General features: G+C 41.1%; 3 protein-coding genes across 5 annotated transcripts in view; 2 read left to right on the forward strand and 1 right to left on the reverse strand.

The window, feature by feature from the left end:
• Window positions 1-30: 30 nt before the first annotated feature.
• capza1b (capping actin protein of muscle Z-line subunit alpha 1b) lies at window positions 31-4,168 on the reverse strand. The gene is made up of 10 exons (XM_061299917.1): window positions 3,909-4,168; window positions 3,061-3,124; window positions 2,641-2,692; window positions 2,503-2,566; window positions 2,198-2,404; window positions 1,778-1,857; window positions 1,552-1,630; window positions 1,379-1,450; window positions 897-959; window positions 31-797 (listed from the first exon to the last, which is right to left on the reverse strand). Exons 1-10 carry the CDS (start codon window positions 3,945-3,947, stop codon window positions 657-659), a joined length of 861 nt encoding a protein of 286 aa, XP_061155901.1. The 5' UTR covers window positions 3,948-4,168; the 3' UTR covers window positions 31-656.
• Window positions 4,169-4,302: 134 nt separating this feature from the next.
• apeh (acylaminoacyl-peptide hydrolase) lies at window positions 4,303-10,319 on the forward strand. 2 transcript variants are annotated; one of them, XM_061299877.1, is made up of 23 exons: window positions 4,303-4,453; window positions 4,842-4,971; window positions 5,057-5,183; window positions 5,279-5,366; window positions 5,444-5,516; window positions 5,627-5,718; window positions 5,865-5,939; window positions 6,038-6,175; window positions 6,365-6,456; window positions 6,577-6,617; window positions 6,765-6,886; window positions 7,042-7,102; window positions 7,184-7,281; window positions 7,387-7,438; window positions 7,780-7,868; window positions 8,020-8,158; window positions 8,475-8,558; window positions 8,787-8,867; window positions 9,046-9,134; window positions 9,312-9,502; window positions 9,618-9,720; window positions 9,800-9,906; window positions 9,981-10,319. In XM_061299877.1, exons 1-23 carry the CDS (start codon window positions 4,442-4,444, stop codon window positions 10,084-10,086), a joined length of 2,190 nt encoding a protein of 729 aa, XP_061155861.1. In that variant the 5' UTR covers window positions 4,303-4,441; the 3' UTR covers window positions 10,087-10,319. The 2 variants fall into 2 exon arrangements, with proteins under 2 accessions (XP_061155861.1, XP_061155852.1); XM_061299868.1 differs by lacking the exon at window positions 4,303-4,453 and having other exon boundaries at window positions 4,484-4,971.
• Window positions 10,320-10,729: 410 nt separating this feature from the next.
• Window positions 10,730-16,022, forward strand: part of LOC133150428 (ERC protein 2-like) — a 101,626-nt gene continuing 96,333 nt past the window's right edge. For both annotated transcript variants that reach the window (XM_061272948.1, XM_061272949.1), the window contains exons 1-3: window positions 10,730-10,874; window positions 12,222-13,323; window positions 15,087-15,809. In XM_061272948.1, coding sequence (XP_061128932.1) covers window positions 12,484-13,323; window positions 15,087-15,809 — 1,563 coding nt within the window. In that variant the 5' untranslated portion in view covers window positions 10,730-10,874; window positions 12,222-12,483. The remainder of the gene's footprint in view (window positions 10,875-12,221; window positions 13,324-15,086; window positions 15,810-16,022) is intronic.

Raw genomic sequence — 16,022 nt, forward strand, 5'->3', positions numbered from 1 at the left:
TGCATGGGTGCAATAACAGCAATGCAGGCGTGTTCTTCTGTCCTTTAATTCATCCAACAGAATGGGGCAGTACAGGCAACCGATCAGCACAGTCTGAGCATCCATCCAAAATTGTCTGCTTTGAAGTATTGGTATACAGATGCAGTTTGATGTGGCCCTACAAAGGTTAACATCTTCCTTTTCATGTGCACTGGGCATTGACCAACACATTACAGTACAGCATTTCATGAGTCCAAAAGAAAACAGCATATTAAAATAGAAATATGCATCCGTGGGTGGGAGAATGGAGTTCTTTACCATGGGAAAGAGATTTGGGGAAAATGTATTTTATTGCTACGTAACAGAAAAGGACAGCAGTGGAGGTCATGTTACCAAAGCAAGAGCACATTACAAAGCATTTCTTTTTTGTTCTTCTTCATCCCAAAGTCTTTATCAATATGTTGTTCTGCACAATTCTTACAACCATTTACTGCAAACTATGATGTTCTCCTTCATTCTCCCCAAATCAGACATGCATATGTATTACAGTCTGCAAATTGAGGTTTTGATGAGTTTTGTTTTTCTTTTTCATGGATTCCTTGCCCCAAACTACTATCATTTTGCTTTGGTTGAGTCCAGTTTGGTTAAGTGATTAAGTAGCTTGAATCTCCCTTCCACTAGACATTTTGCATCTCCTTGCCAATTTTGTAACTTAGAATTTTGTTCCAGTCGATCTTGGTGCGTGTGACGGGCAGCTGGCGACGTAGAGCTTTAAACGTTGTATCAGACATGGCCTGGTAGTTCTCACTGATTGCAGTCTGGTAGTCAAAATGGAGGAAAGTACGTTAAAGTACATTACTACTGCATACATATTGTATTTTTATCTCATTAAACTGCTACCTGAGGTATAAGCTTACCTGGTAATCATTTTCAGCATTTTCGATAATGTCAACAAATTCCTTAGCCGCTTGAGATTCACTCTGTTTGAGATACAATTAAGTCATTCTATTTGCAATCTTCACCATTCTTAAAGGCGAAATCAACCCAAAGATTGTCTTTGTAATATGTTCTGTGAGGCCCAACCAGTCATTGTGATTGATGTTTTGTTTGTGGAATATGAATTAAAAATGCAACCTACATCTGTTCTTATGACAGCTCACCAGTTTTTTGAAACTGAGTTGTGATTGTTTGTGACCTGAGCAACTGTGATGTCATTTCCAGTTGACAGCAAATGGCAGCCCCCATGCTGGATAAAAACAGGTGAATTTTGCCTCTTAACTTATATTCCACAAAGGCAATATTAGTCAGAATGCCGTGTTTAGACTATTGGGGGTACATAAAACATATTATTGTAAAGGAAATTGTGGGTTGTCTTGACTTTGTCTTGAGGTTCACTTACAGTCGCTGATATCGATTGCTCGATCTCTTTATGACTAACCAGCTGCACATTCCCATCTTCATAATAGTGGACCTAGATATAGCAGAAGCAAGATTAGTCCAGATTTTTTTTTTCCTCATTCATCCTTGCCTTATTAAAAATTAAAAGAATTGGGTACACCGAGGTCAATTCACCTGGATTTTCAACACTCCCACAACCTGTGCTGTGGACTGGCCAATGGTAAGTTTCCACTCAGACCTACAGCGACCATTCCTGTTCGGCAATCAAAGCAAGAACAACTTAAACTGATATTCAATGATGTAAAGGAACAAAAAACATCTATTGGTGATATAATTTAGCCAATTGCTTAAACATATACCAGGCCCATTAGATGACTTTTCATATAAGACGGTAATATACCAAAAGTTTTTGGGTTGAAACTGATGTCCCTCAATGCAGGCGATAATGGTTTGCTGGCCATCAACAGTTTTCCCATATACCTGTCCCACAGAAATAGTACATAAGGAGAGAAAATGGAACAAGTCGGTATCTCAAATTATTTTTCCCCATTTAAATGTAGTATAAAACTAAAAGCCATTGCTCCCGTCCAGCCCCACATCATGCTCCTTTTGTTGTGCATGCCTTGGCCACCAGGGGGCAATATGCTAGACATCTAGAGTAGACCGACTCAGTAAGATGAAGTGACATAAGTCCTTTTACACAAATGATTAAAAATTACCTACGAGTATTGTTATATTGTCGACAAATCCTGTATATGTTTTTGATTAATTGTTCACTATCTCCAAAACTGCTTCTTCCTGTGAAGTGAAGAAGACTCACTGTGCAGACTCCAGTCGGGTAGTGCTCTTTGACGTAGGCACTAAGGGCATTGTCGCAGGAATCCCTCCAGGCTTTAAGAGACGCGTCTCCTTCATATGGCTGCACGTCGTTCACTTCTTTCCGAAGGTGGTCAAAGCGGAAAGACAAGTTGTTGCGAGGGTCCAGGAAGCGCCCCTGACCCAGGTCACCATGCTCTGTAATCAGGACCTGTGTGAATAAAACCAAGGAAGGTTTGGGGGGCAGGGGGGGGCATCATTAAAACTGTGTTTCTATAATGAAGAAGGAAAGATTATGGTGACGCATACCGGGTCTTCAAAGCCATCAAGTCTGGCAGGTGTGAACTGATCCATGTTGTACTGGGCAAAGGAGCTGGACACATTAGACATGTTAGGATGTCTGATGTTATGGGGAAAATAGCTTGATCCATAATAACCGGTACTTACTGCGATGCTCCCTCCCTGAGGAGTGTATCATTGTCAAGAAGAAGCCGCACATCTGTAAAGACAAAAATACACCTCATGATGACCAAAGTCCAATGGGCAGCCGCAAAAACCTTAAGCACGACTATGTTCAATATACGTGCCATAAAATTACAAACTGATTTGCTTCATTATGACTGGCTACATATGTGTAATTACCGTAATTTTCAGACTAGAAGTCGCACCGGAGTACAAGTCGCATAGTGAAAAAAGTGAAAAAAAAAACCATATATATGTATATAAGTCGCTCCTGAGTATAAGTTGCCCCCCCACCCAAACTATGAAAAAAAACGCGATTTATAGTCCGAAAATTACGGTAGGCTACTCATATTCAATAAACTCAGTTATAAACGTGTCCAAATACATAATGGTGAGACCTCTTACCATTGAAGACCTCATTGAACTCTCCTGGTGGGGCACGGGTCACAAAGTTGGCTGCAATGCGAACCTTTGAGATAAAGAATAGACACATAGTATGAACATTACATCGTATTTATGAGACTGTAATTTGGTTGTGCTATCTACAATCATGCTCCTGTTATATGTATGTACATTTCACATTCAAGTGAACCTCTATTATTATACCCAAAAGATATTTGGAAAACCAGAGGATTAGGAGAAAAACGATTGTGACATTGCAAATACCTAAACCTATAACTATTGTTATTTATTACCATGATGCTAATGCGAATGGGACTAGTCACATTATCATGAGTGTTCATATATTCTTTGAAGATCACATTATTAAAAAGAACGTGGGTCCTCATCATTGGAGCTTTCAAACATTTACTGCCAATTTGATTTCAGGGGGTGTCCAGGCTCCGTATGAACTAAACGACCTGAAATGGGGACTTCAAGTCATGTGAGACTATAAAATATTTGAGCTGCAACTAAACCCCTCTGACCCAAGAAAACCTCATTGGCTGACATGCATCCGGGTTGATGCTGACGAGCAGAAGTAACGGAAAACTAAATGCATTTAATCCCGATTCATGGTATGCAAAGATTTAAAGCGTAGATCCCTTAATTATTGACCTGAAATAAATACTGCTAGCTGAAGATGCATCACCAGCACTGGCTAAATGGTAAACGAAATCTCTTTTGGGAAATAGTCTTTTTTTATTGCAATGTGTCGGCCAATCCCGGCCTTTCCTACCCATTGTGTGAACTTTACTAGTTAGTAAATTAAAGCAATTGAAGCAGCGATCCAAAGAAGTTAACAAGGTTCAAACCTTCTCTTCGTCTGATAACGGTTCCTCAAAGTCAGCCATCTTGGCTCATTGTGACCCCACCTACTCGCTCGGATTGACGGAAGCGACGCGAATGTTTTTAAGAGTTCAAGGAAAAGTGTTACGTGTTCGAGCTAAAAAGAAAAAGAGCACATTTCACTTTAAACAACAACAAAATATATTCACAAGTATTTAACATTTAAAAGACAACAAAGACAAAGTAAGATTTGGGTGGACGTTGTCGGGGTTGGGCTTTTATTACCACTGCTTCCTGTTGTTTAATTCTCTTCAAAATAAAAATGTTATTATAAGAAACTGTAGATGCAATAAACGAGTTTTATTTACAAGTTCCAATAAATTTACACCAATATTTAGCAGATGATGTAGTATTTTTAGTTACGAAATTTCGGGCTGGTTGTTATTTATTTTTTGGGGTTACCATTTAATTTATTTTGAATGTCACCACAGGCAAAAAGTTTGTTTATCCTCTTTTTCTCAATTGCTAACAACCTGACAGCGACTACTAACGTGCAGACATGGAGTCACAGGTATGTCAGCCTATTCATGACCAGAACCGACAAATTTCTCACTCGATCGTGTCGGCGGTGGTAGTTACGCTAATGCCAATGAACGGACTTAACTGTGATCGTTCGGCTATCCTAGCTAGCTCACAGATAAACTCAAGGCTCGTTTTGCTTTTGACTGTCAATTGGTACACTCCAGGAAGTTCCTGATCAAAATAACCTGGTCAGACGTTGCTAGACAAAGCTGTTTATTATTTTTCATTTATTTGAGCTTGGCTGCATTAAGTATTATTCACCTTTTGTTGGTTTTAAGATGTTAGTCCCTTGCTTAAAAATGAACAGGGCATTGTTCTCCTTGGGACAAATGATGCCAATCGCTCGTAGTTTGAGTAGATGTGCTGCGTGTTGTCAGGTGATTACCAACCCGGAAGAAATCGCAAGAATCTACAGACAGCTCAGCCTTTTCCCCTCACTTAGCAGTGCAAACGTGGGACCTGTCATCACCTCCCAGTATGGAGGCAAATACAGCAACATTTATACAGGTTTGTGTACTGTCAAATGTTGAGGAGTATACATCCTTCTGATCCTACCATGATCAATGACATTAATTATGAATATCTGCTGCAGAATGGAGCCAGCGTGAACTGGAGAGCAACGAGAATGTCAAGTTTTGCAAACAGTACATTGTGTTCCATGATGACAAGTCTGTGGTCTTTTCAGCACCTTCAGGAAACTGCACCAAGGTCCAAGGAGTGTATGTACAAATTGTGTAGTTGTATTTATGAGTGATTTTTTTAATATACGTACGATTTTCTTACTTCTGATAGACACGTTTTCTTCCCCATACAGGTTGCTGAGTAGAGATGCTCCATCTGGAGAAATGAAGGCTGTTATCAGAAAAAGCACAGTAAAGGGCGAGGAGAACCAGTTTCTCGAGGTTTGGTGTTGTTTATACTCGGTGTCTCTCAAATCTTTTCCACCAAGTATGACTGAAAGACATACCTACCTCTTTAGATCTGGAATAAGAACATGGTGAAAAGCATCAATCTCACCGCTTTAAAGAAGCATGGAAAAGTTTATGAAGATGGTAAGTTACCCCAATGACTTCCTATTTTCTGATGTAAAATGTTTTACAAACAACAATATGGACATTTTTAGTCACAGAATAATGGCAATCCATATAATTTTTATCTTCAGCGCTCTTTGGTTGCTTGGTCTGGTCCCAATCTGAGACACACCTCTTGTATGTGGCTGAGAAAAAGAGACCCAAGGCAGAGTCTTTCTTCCAGGTGTGACAAGAGTATCCCTAAAATTCAATAACTACCATTGTAATAAGTAAAGCACACTGTATGTAACCCTAAAATCAAAATATCGGTTCAGTCTTTGTTTACCTAAAATGACTTCTGCTATTCTTTGTGTGACTTTCTGATTGTAGACCGAGTCTTCAGCGTTGTCATCTAGTGTGGACGAAGAAGGCGGGTTAAGATCAGAGAAAAAAGATGCCGTCAAAGTAGTTTCAATCAATATCTCTGAGACATTTTCATTATTCCTCTTGAGTGTTGTGTGGCTAATACCAATGTCTTTTTGTTCCCTTCGGTTGATCTGAAGGGAGAGCAATTTGTCTTCTATGAAGATTGGGGAGAGGACCTAGTTAAAAAGAGCAGCCCGGTGCTCTGTGTTTTGGACATTGAGGGCAACAATGTTTCTGTGTTAGAAGGCGTGCCTGAGAACATCTCACCAGGGCAGGTTAGTCCACAATTATGTCTCCCTGCATTTGCAAGTGACCTGGTAAAATATTTGCTTGACTTACTGATGAGTCCAAATATTTAAACACTTTCAAATTTTGGGTACGAATATGTGATAATATTGGATGTCTCCAAGGATTTTTCTTCTTTTAATGTCGACTAAAATCAAGGCCTCTTTTGATCTCTGAAGGCATTTTGGGCTCCAGGAGACACAGGAGTGGTGTTTGTCGGATGGCGTCATGAACCTTTGAGACTTGGACTCAGATCTTGTCCGAACAGGAGGTAATTTAATCTTCCTTGTTATCTGGGCATATTGTTTGTCTGTGCTAACCGTGCATGCTAACTCTGTTTAAAATAAAATCCTCATTTAGTTCAACACCTTTGTCATTTTTCCCCCCTCAGGTCATCTTTGTACTATGTGGATCTCACTGGCGGGAAATGCGGTAAGTGCAGTTAGCTTAGCTTACAAACTGCAATTTCTAATAATATGCTAACTGGAAATGTAAACTAGATTGAACAAATGAATGTGGTTACTTTATGAAGATAAATCTTTTTCTCACTTCTATTTTTGAATATTTTGTACTTTTCAGAGCAGTTGGCTTCAGACAACAGCGCAGTCTTCTCCCCCAGGCTGAGCCCAGACCAGTGTCGAATTGTCTACCTCGAAAATACCCTCTTTGGAGCACACATGCAATGTAGCCGACTGTGTATGGTAAAGCTCATTATAGATGTCTACTCCCGATTTCTATCTTTTTTGTCTTATACCAGAAGTATTTTCTTTAGTCGTTGTTTAGTTGGGGGTTATGGTATTTTTGAGAGTATACCTTTTAATGCTGAAGCTGTTTCTTCTCTGGATGTTCTGTCTAGTATGATTGGTATACTAAGAAGACATCAGTGGTGGTGGATGTGGTAAAGAGACCAAGAGAAGGTAATTGACATTTGTTGCTATTTTCAGCGCACACTTTTCATTTATAATTCGTCTTGAATGTTTGTGTTTGTGATTGTACAGATGGCTTCACTGGCATCTATTGCACTCAGTTGCCACCTAAATGCTGGTCAGCAGATAGTCAGCAAATTATTTTTGCCTGTCCTCAGCGCAGCCGCAAGGTCTTTCTTTTTCCAGAATACGAATTGTGCATTATACTCATTGTAATTTTTTTTTCACTCTCGTTGAATGTCCCAGATTAAAAGTTGTTCTTGTCTGTGTTGAAGGAGTTGCTGGCAGTGGATATAAATACAGGGAGCGTCACCTCGTTGACCTCAAGTGAGTCAAGACATACCAAAGGCTCAATAAATTACATCACAAATGCTTTTTTTTTTTTTTTTACACTCACCGTCTGCATGTCCAATTATGATTTCTTTGAAATTTGTTTGGTGAAGAAATCTGAAATATATGCACATACATGCAACTGAGCAGCGTTATCTCCGTCTACCTCAGCCCTCCGTGAACAACAAACTGCTATTGTTAAAAATGTTCGACCACAACAGACTGGTTGTTTGAGTGGTTACTAATGTTTTGAGGCAGCAAGTTGTTCACCAGTTCAAAATGTCTTTTCAGTCACAACAATTGTATTTATAATCAAAACGTGAATATGTGTTATGTAGCGTCTGCCATGGGTGCCTGGAATCTGCTGACTATCGAGAGAGATCTGATAGTGGCAAGCTGCGCTTCACCTAACTGCCCTCCAAGTCTGGTATTCATTTCTTCATTCGAGTATTAGATGGCATGACGGGATTTTAGTTTCCATTAAGGCATTCAAAAAATATCTGACCTAGAGCCACTTTGGCTACTGGACTTACCCTCGCGTTTTTATTGAACTGAGATTTCATTTGTCTCGTGTCCAGAGAGTGGGGTTTCTTCCGACCAGGGATTCTGAAGAACAAATGGTCTGGATTACACTGGAGGAATCTCAGACATTGCCAGAAATTGATTGGCAGATCTTGACGTTGGTCCCTCCCTCAGACCAAGACAACAGCCAATACCGTAAGAGCTTTTTTTCTTCCTATTTTTAATCAGGGGAAGAAATTAAAACACTACCAAACAACATTTTTATTTATTGGTAATAAATTGGATTTTTTTTAATGTTCGTATGAACTCAAAAATCTATCCAGGCAAGCACTCATTAACATATTTGGCATAATAAATAAAAATACATCATCAAATATAATGTTAAGCGATGTAATAATTAAACAGAATATGATTAATAATATAGATGACTAACTTTTTTTGTCTTGCTGTCTCAACTCGAAATCGCAATTGATGTGTTTATGAAATATAATGCCATTTTCTGTTTTCCCAGCTGGCCTTGACTTCGAAGCTTTACTAATTAAACCAAAGGAGGAGAAGGACGGTGCCAAGCTGCCTCTTATTGTGTATCCTCACGGTTGGTGCTTATGCTGACTTAAGTTTGCATTGCATAATTCGTGGCATATTGTCTTAAGAAACAGAGAATTGACTTGACTTATTCTTAAATTGTTTGCCTTGTTTCACATGAATTATTTTTGTTGCAATGAGTGTAATTATAATGAATTACTACTGAATTATTAATGAATGAATTACTGCATGTGGGATTGTTATACTGAACGATGAACAATAAAATATTTGTCTACAGGGGGTCCACACTCTGTGACTGTTGCAGACTGGCTTCTGTCCCCCGCGGTGTATTGCAAGTTGGGCTTTGCTGTGTTGTTAGGTGTGTTCAAATCCCAAAGTGAAACTTTGAAATCTTACACCTTATGTGTGCCAAGCTAGTGCCAAAAATGTCTTAAATATATTAAAAGTGTGTCAAACTCTGCAAAAGTTGCTTTGTGATTTTAAATGGATGATTTGCATATCCATAACCATTTTTTGCTTGTTTTATCTGTTTTCAGTGAACTATCGGGGGTCGATTGGATTTGGCCAGGACAATATCCTCTCATTGCCCGGCAATATTGGGACACAAGACGTCCAAGACGTTCAAGTAAAATGAGTAATTGTACATATTCAGGCGGCAATAGGTTCTTTTGTTTGACTTGTGTTACACATGATGTTACTGCATTGGTGTTTTATTTGTGAAGTTGCAATTGTGAAACTATCCCCACAATTCATTTCTTACCAACTCCTGCATGATGTTGTTTTCATGTTTTTCCGCCCCCAGTTTGCTGTTGAAAGTGTTCTGAAGGGTGACGAGTTCGACAGGCATAAACTGGCAGTTGCCGGAGGTTCTCATGGAGGCTTCTTAGCCTGTCACCTTATTGGTCAATATCCCAGTTACTACAAGGCTTGTGTGGCTTTCAACCCCGTTGTCAATCTGGCCTCTATGGTTTGCATCACAGACATCCCGGACTGGTAGGGTGACATGCTTTCTTTGTGCTACTTGATCACTGTTTTGCAGTGCGACGAGAAAAGGAAGTACCAGATTTTACTTTTAACTGCCGCTGATTGTGATTTTCACATTTTACAGGTGCCTGTTTGAAGCTGGCTCTGACTACACCGCAAATAGTCTATACGAGCCTGCTGTTTGGGAACAAATGTTGAGCAAGTCTCCAGTCAAACATGTGTCACAGGTATGATATCTGTGAAGGATAAATGTGTGTTTAGTATGGATGTGTGCCTAATTGGTGCTAATCGGTTACATGAATGTAGGTGAAAACACCTGTCTTACTCTTACTCGGAGAAGATGACAAGCGTGTACCCCACAAACAAGGAATTGAATATTACAGAGCTCTAAAGGCAAAGCAAGTGCCTGTCCGGTAAGTTGCTATTTCTGACTTGTCTGTTTTCTACCATGAGTTGTTCCTTTTCTGATGATCTATTTGGTGTGTAGTTTGCTGATGTACCCGGGGAATAACCACTCCCTGCCCAATGTGGATGCGGAGTCTGATAGCTTCATGAACAGCGCTCTGTGGTTTGTACAGCACCTCTTTGAGTGATGGGGCTTGAATGAAAAGAGTTTTGCGTGAACTCTTGCTAAATATTGAAATACTAACAGAGGTTCTTTCCTGTTTTGGGGGCTTTGTGAAGACCAAGGAAATAAGTGGTCTAAAACAAGATTCATTTGATTCTGTCTGTGTCTGAGATGATTAGGGATAATACAATATATATGATTATTTTTTTTAAATGTTTTCGCTCTACTAAAACTTGAATAAAGGCTGTTTTAAATAGGCATCTGTGCTGTCTTTATTTCATAATAATGCATTCATAATGTCCTTGTGTCAGCACAAGTCTCTCGTATTTTGGGATGTCGAGTGAAAATGCAGTTTCATCCCTTATAAGTCTTGTTAAACTTCAGTGCCAAGCGGAAGCATAATTTGCTTAAAAAACTGATTTCATATGATAATATCCGTACACTTTCCTGTCATTGTCATGAATTTCTTAGCTGTCCAAAACGTTCAAACTAAAAATTATTTAACAAACTGGATATTCCCTGGCCAAAATTGACCTGGGACATTTTGCATGGAAAATGACGATTAAGTTTTATGACCAGTTGACGTCCATGTAGTATCGCGGCGACGATGATGATGATGATCATGATGATGATGATGAAACGGTCCAATCCCCAGCAGTCCTGTCGCGCACGCGCCAACATTTGGCAGCGCACACCACGCATGATGGCAGCAGAGGTCATGCACGAAAGCGGCACAGCTGACCGGATGACATCGTGATGGAGTAACCCACTCCGGGCAGGTGGAGGAGCCGGCTACCGGTTGATGGAAGAGAGGTGCGTACGTGTTTGGGCAGGGTGTACCCCGCTGCAAACCTCACAAACGCATGCATGACAACTATGTGGACTGAGATTAATTATTATGTAAGGCATTGGACTCGTGTAGCATGTAGCAGTGCACATATGAACAGGAAACTAATCCTCCTCATGCAGTTACGCGGCGGCGGCGTCTGTATCGAGGATGCGCCCTTTTACACTTGCATGCAATTAAAATAGTGGTTGGCGAGTGGAAATGTTTTCGGAAACTGTCTTTACGGATGGATGTCAGTGACGTCACTCGGCAAAACTACGACTTGTTGCAGGCAACAGCTGGCTGTCACGACAATTTGGGAAATAAAAGCTACAGTTACAGTTGTTTTATTTTGCTCTTGTAGTTATTTTGCACTTATAGTTGTCGCAATGAAATAACGTGATTGCATTGAGCAACTTGTTCGATTGCTCTATTGTGAATCAGGCAGATGTCGACATAAATGCAACGTAACATATTTGATGATTCCCCACAAAACACCCAAAAGCTAAAATCATTGTTCGCACCACTGACGGATGAAAGATTGACAGCTGTGTTATGATTGACATTCAGATTTAACCAATCACTCAATTGGATATTGTGCAGTGACCACCACCGTCCAATCCTTTTGGATTAGAGGAGGGATTATCGTTTGGATTTGCTTATGATTTACGGTCCATTCCAATATCTGGCCCATCACAGATAAATGTGTTTTTTGATTCTCCATGGGTGGAATGGTGGATAAGCAAATCTGCGTCACAGTTCTAAAGTTGGGGGTGTTTATCTGCCCTCTCTCTCCGCGTAGGATCTGCTATTGCCTCCTACATTCTGAAAACATGTTGATTGAAGATTAACCTGCCCGTAGGTTTGAATAGGAGTGTAAATTAAACATCAATTACAAGAGGCTAACAGTAGACAATTCTAAACTATAAATAAATCACAGTGGAAACAAACACTGTACGTATTTAAGATGTACAATGAATGACCAAATCTATCGATTTATAATGCTAAAATAATAGACTACCTGTGATATATGAGGGAGAACAACATTGTCTGAACTTGTCAGTTGCATTTGCAGATGGTATTGGTGTGTCCAGTAGATTGTTCCAAAATGTAATTTTCAGTATCCAAAAGTGTGTTGCAGGTCTAAAACCACAATAACCTTCATTTGAAATCCATTGAACTGAGATTATAAGTGAATGATAATTGAACAATCTTTCATCTTACCTACCATATAAAACCAAAACGCCATTTTCAATTTTATTAAATTTCGGCATTGATGTATATTTTTTTTCTTTTGTCTAATTTTAATTTGATTCTTTTCTTTTTTAATCAAGGATTCATGATGTCTAGTCCTGTTCCTGAAACCGAGTCACGTTCGGTTGGTGTATTTGGGAGCCCTGTTGCCCATGGCAACCTCTTTCTGTTATTAGGACAAAACATTGCAAGTCTCATCCACAAGCCCCGTTGAATGCACGATGGGCAGGTGAAAACTGAAAGGCCAGGAGTTGGCCATTTCATCCACATTGAATCCACTAAGGGATACAAAACCACTCACCTTAAGTGTATTATCAAAATGCCAAATTTAGCCAAATAAAAATGCCTCTAAATATCCGAGCCAAGCCGGCCCAGAACAAGCTGTCTGCCGCCTCAAAGAGCAGCGGTCACGCAGATGGCGCTGCATCTCATTCACGCTTTTCAAGGTCTGCCAAACAGACCAAAGGCAAACAGGCCAAGACCAGTTCAACACCAGGCTGCCGCTCCGGATTAGAACCTGGTTCGGTGTCCACCCCCGTTTCAAAAGTACCTGGAGGTCAAGGATCTATATCAAGACTCGGCCCAAAGAAACCTAGCATCGTAACCCATGCAAAGGTGACCTGTGGCTCAGCTACAGCCCCAGGGGGTAAAACTCTGTCAATGGAAAACATCCAGTCTTTAAATGCGGCTTATGGCACGTCAGGCATGTACCCCTGCGAGCGGGATGCTTTGGAACCTTCTGGAAGTTACCTACCCAAAGGCACCATGACACTCGGGAGGAACACCAGCCGCTTCTTGAACGGTGGCCGTGGTGCGGGTGTGAGCAGCAACTCCACTAATAACTCCCCTGATCCAAATCACTTGTCCAACCACGACAAAGACCAAAACTTTGGCCCTGCAGGGAATCCTGGTCTTCAACGGCAGTCTGGGAGACGTCCACATGTGTTGGATACGAGTGGTCATGAAATACCTCCTGCATCTGATCTCCAGACTCAACTCAGGGAGCTTCAGAGGGAAAATGACAACCTAAAAAGAGAATTAGATGGAAGAACAGGCCACAGTTTTAACAATGTCAACTTTTGGAGTCCGGATGTCAAGAGAGACAAAAGCATCAGGCGGGAAGATGGACCGAGGACCTCAGCCCCTATGGACTATTCACGGGCAGACCAAGATAATATTCAGGTGAGTCTTTGTTTTTATCTCAGAATTGACCATTTAAAATGCTGCCTAATGAACCACAAGTTTTCACATTGAAGGATAGGTTACTCCACTGTGCACCAAGTGAGTCAACGGTGACATCAACAGCGAGTCATTTTCACACAAGCGAGTTATTTTGTATCCGTGTGTCTCATGTGGACATCTCACCTTTTCCCATACCATCTGCGGAGCCATCTTTGAGGTTGCAAAGAAAATCCACTTTTCACTTCCCTTAGATACTAGTGTCAAGGCTGAGTTTGAGTTTCCATGGAAATGTGATTTCTTCGTGTGCACCAGACTAACACTGCTAAACAGTTACTCCTCAAGGCAATCTTGCAACAGAGTTAAAAAATTGTATACTGTACGCATTTTTTTTTCTTCTCACTTTTACTTTGGTATTTCTGAAATCATTCAAATTTTTTAAATTTGGCTTCACCACTGGCGGAGCTAGGATTATTTTAATGGGAGGGGGGCAAAGATACCTCAGTGGGTCCTAGCACATTTCTTGGGGGGACCAATGCCCCCACGTCCCCCCCTCTAGCTTTGCCACTAGACTCCACTATATTTCCTAAATAATTCTTCAACTCTACCTTAACCACATTCATTACTCATCACAAGGGTCAGGCAGACTTTTTGGGGCTGATTTCAATATTTGACAAAAAAACAACCTGACAATTGGCCAATTAATTTAATTCATGAAAATAGTAGACGGCTGCTATAGGTTGGGGATAGCGACAATCTCAGTGTGACACCCACTGAATTGCATTAATAAGATAAAACAAAAAAATCTTTGGGAAAAAAAAAAATCTGTCTCCAATATGTTTTCCATGAAGATTGGGAAATAGAAAATAATTAGCTATAATCCCAAAGTCGTTTTCTGAATGGATTCCATCGCCTTTGTTGTTCCAGTGTGGATGATTCATTTTGTGTATTTCATCCTTTGAGTTACCTTGCAAAGTTGTCAACATCGAAGCTGCATTTGCATTAGAAATGTCACTTTCATCCTCAGCTGTGCCAAACTAAACTCCCACCTAACCATCTGCTTGAGTGCACATACCGAGAGAGTATGTGTGCGTGTGGAGGTCGCCCACACGATTTGACTTGCTGTTCAGTTCTGGCATCTTGCAGTGTGCCAATGTCACCCTCGCCTGCCTTCATCACAACGGAGTCCTTGATGCCGCTGACCTTTCGGATACACGAGCAGAGACTTTTTTTTTGACGGGCTCACAACCATCTCTGTAACCCGCCATTGATTCTTTTGGCCTGCACTGATGTTGATTCCCTTTGTTTACTGTTTATATTGTCAAAGCATTTATGGGCAGTTCCCTCTAAATTTTGGTTGGAGTAATTGCCTGGGTGGTCAGTTCAGAAATATCCTAATCCAGTATGGACAGACTCCAGTAATAACTGGAGTAATTGACAGACTAAAATTACTGGTTAGGCTCGACCTATAATTTTTTAAATTGTAAGCAGGTTTTGTTTGTCAAGATTATATAGAAACTCTTCTAATTTCATGAACACGAGTATCACTTTTTCACCACCTCATGTTTACCTTCTTCTATAATTGGTAGTCACCTCCAACACTCACTCAGAATTTCCCAGTGAAATGCCGCCACCATGAGGCCAAAGTAGTCAACAAGTGGCTTTTAATTTTGTCGTCATTGAGCATGAGTCACTATACTCAGTCGAACACTTGATCATAAACAGAATTCCAATCTGCTTTGTTTTCCTTCTCCATTTTCTTCCAGCATCCATTGACAGTTCAGGAGCTCCAGGAGGAGCTGAGGGCCCACAGGGAGATCAACAGTCGCCTCCAGCAACGACATCAGCAAGGGACCTCCGCTTCCTGTCGTGACATCCGCATGGAGCAAGACCACAGAGGTGGGCTCAGCCCTGGTCACACTCCGCGAGAAAGTCCCAGCCACCTCCACAGTCCTGGGCCAAAGAGTAGCCCGAGAGCCAGTCCATCCAACACATACAATCCAAGGCAGCAGGAAGTTGACATCATCATTCACAGCTCAGGGTATGGCGGTGCCAGTCCGATAGCCGCACAGAGAGTCAGCCCGGCCGGCACCGTTCATCCTGGGCTGAAGCTCAGCCCGAATCAAGCGGCGGTTCCCAGCCCCACTCTGGTCCGGCGCTGCAGCCCATGTCAGGTGCCAGGCTGCGACGGCTTCTCTTCGCCACCTCCGGAGCCGTCGCACGAGAATTTTGGCCACTTGCAGTCGGAGCACGAGCGTCAGGCCAAGGAGCTGTTCCTGCTGCGGAAAACCATGGAAGAGATGGAGATGAGAATTGACTCTCAAAAGCAGACGCTAGGTGCCAGAGACGAGAGCATCCAGAAGCTTCTGGAGATGCTTCAGGGTCAAGGTCAAGTTCACGCAGCGTGTGGCCGGGGGCAGAGAACGGGCATCTTGGCGATGGCTGCACAGGAGGCTGAAGCTCAACTTCAAAACATGCACGTAAGAGAGGTAAGTTTTTCTTGAGAGTGTCACATTTTGTATGTGTGTGAACAGGGTTAACAATTAAAGAGAAAAAAAGTCCCGTTTAACTCTAAGAACATTTGCTATCTCCACATAATCAACTACAGCTTTAGAATCAAAACCAGTGAGATTGAATGTAATTAGAAATATGCAGTGGATATTAAAAAGTCTACACACCCCTGTTGAAATGCCAAGTTTTTG

Source organism: Syngnathus typhle, linkage group LG2 (genome assembly GCF_033458585.1).
Source record: "Syngnathus typhle isolate RoL2023-S1 ecotype Sweden linkage group LG2, RoL_Styp_1.0, whole genome shotgun sequence".
NCBI classification, from domain to species: Eukaryota; Metazoa; Chordata; class Actinopteri; order Syngnathiformes; family Syngnathidae; genus Syngnathus; species Syngnathus typhle.

Coding starts and splice junctions, on each gene's coding strand:
- apeh (XM_061299868.1), top strand. CDS start 4,743: ATGTTAGTCCCTTGCTTAAAAATGAACAGGGCATTGTTCTCCTTGGGA. Junction 5,184..5,278: donor TGCACCAAGGTCCAAGGAGT/GTATGTACAAAT, acceptor TTCCCCATACAG/GTTGCTGAGTAGAGATGCTC. Junction 9,907..9,980: donor GCAAAGCAAGTGCCTGTCCG/GTAAGTTGCTAT, acceptor TTTGGTGTGTAG/TTTGCTGATGTACCCGGGGA.
- capza1b (XM_061299917.1), bottom strand. CDS start 3,947: ATGGCTGACTTTGAGGAACCGTTATCAGACGAAGAGAAG. Junction 2,693..3,060: donor GTTCAATGAGGTCTTCAATG/GTAAGAGGTCTC, acceptor TTGTCTTTACAG/ATGTGCGGCTTCTTCTTGAC. Junction 2,567..2,640: donor CTCAGGGAGGGAGCATCGCA/GTAAGTACCGGT, acceptor TAATGTGTCCAG/CTCCTTTGCCCAGTACAACA.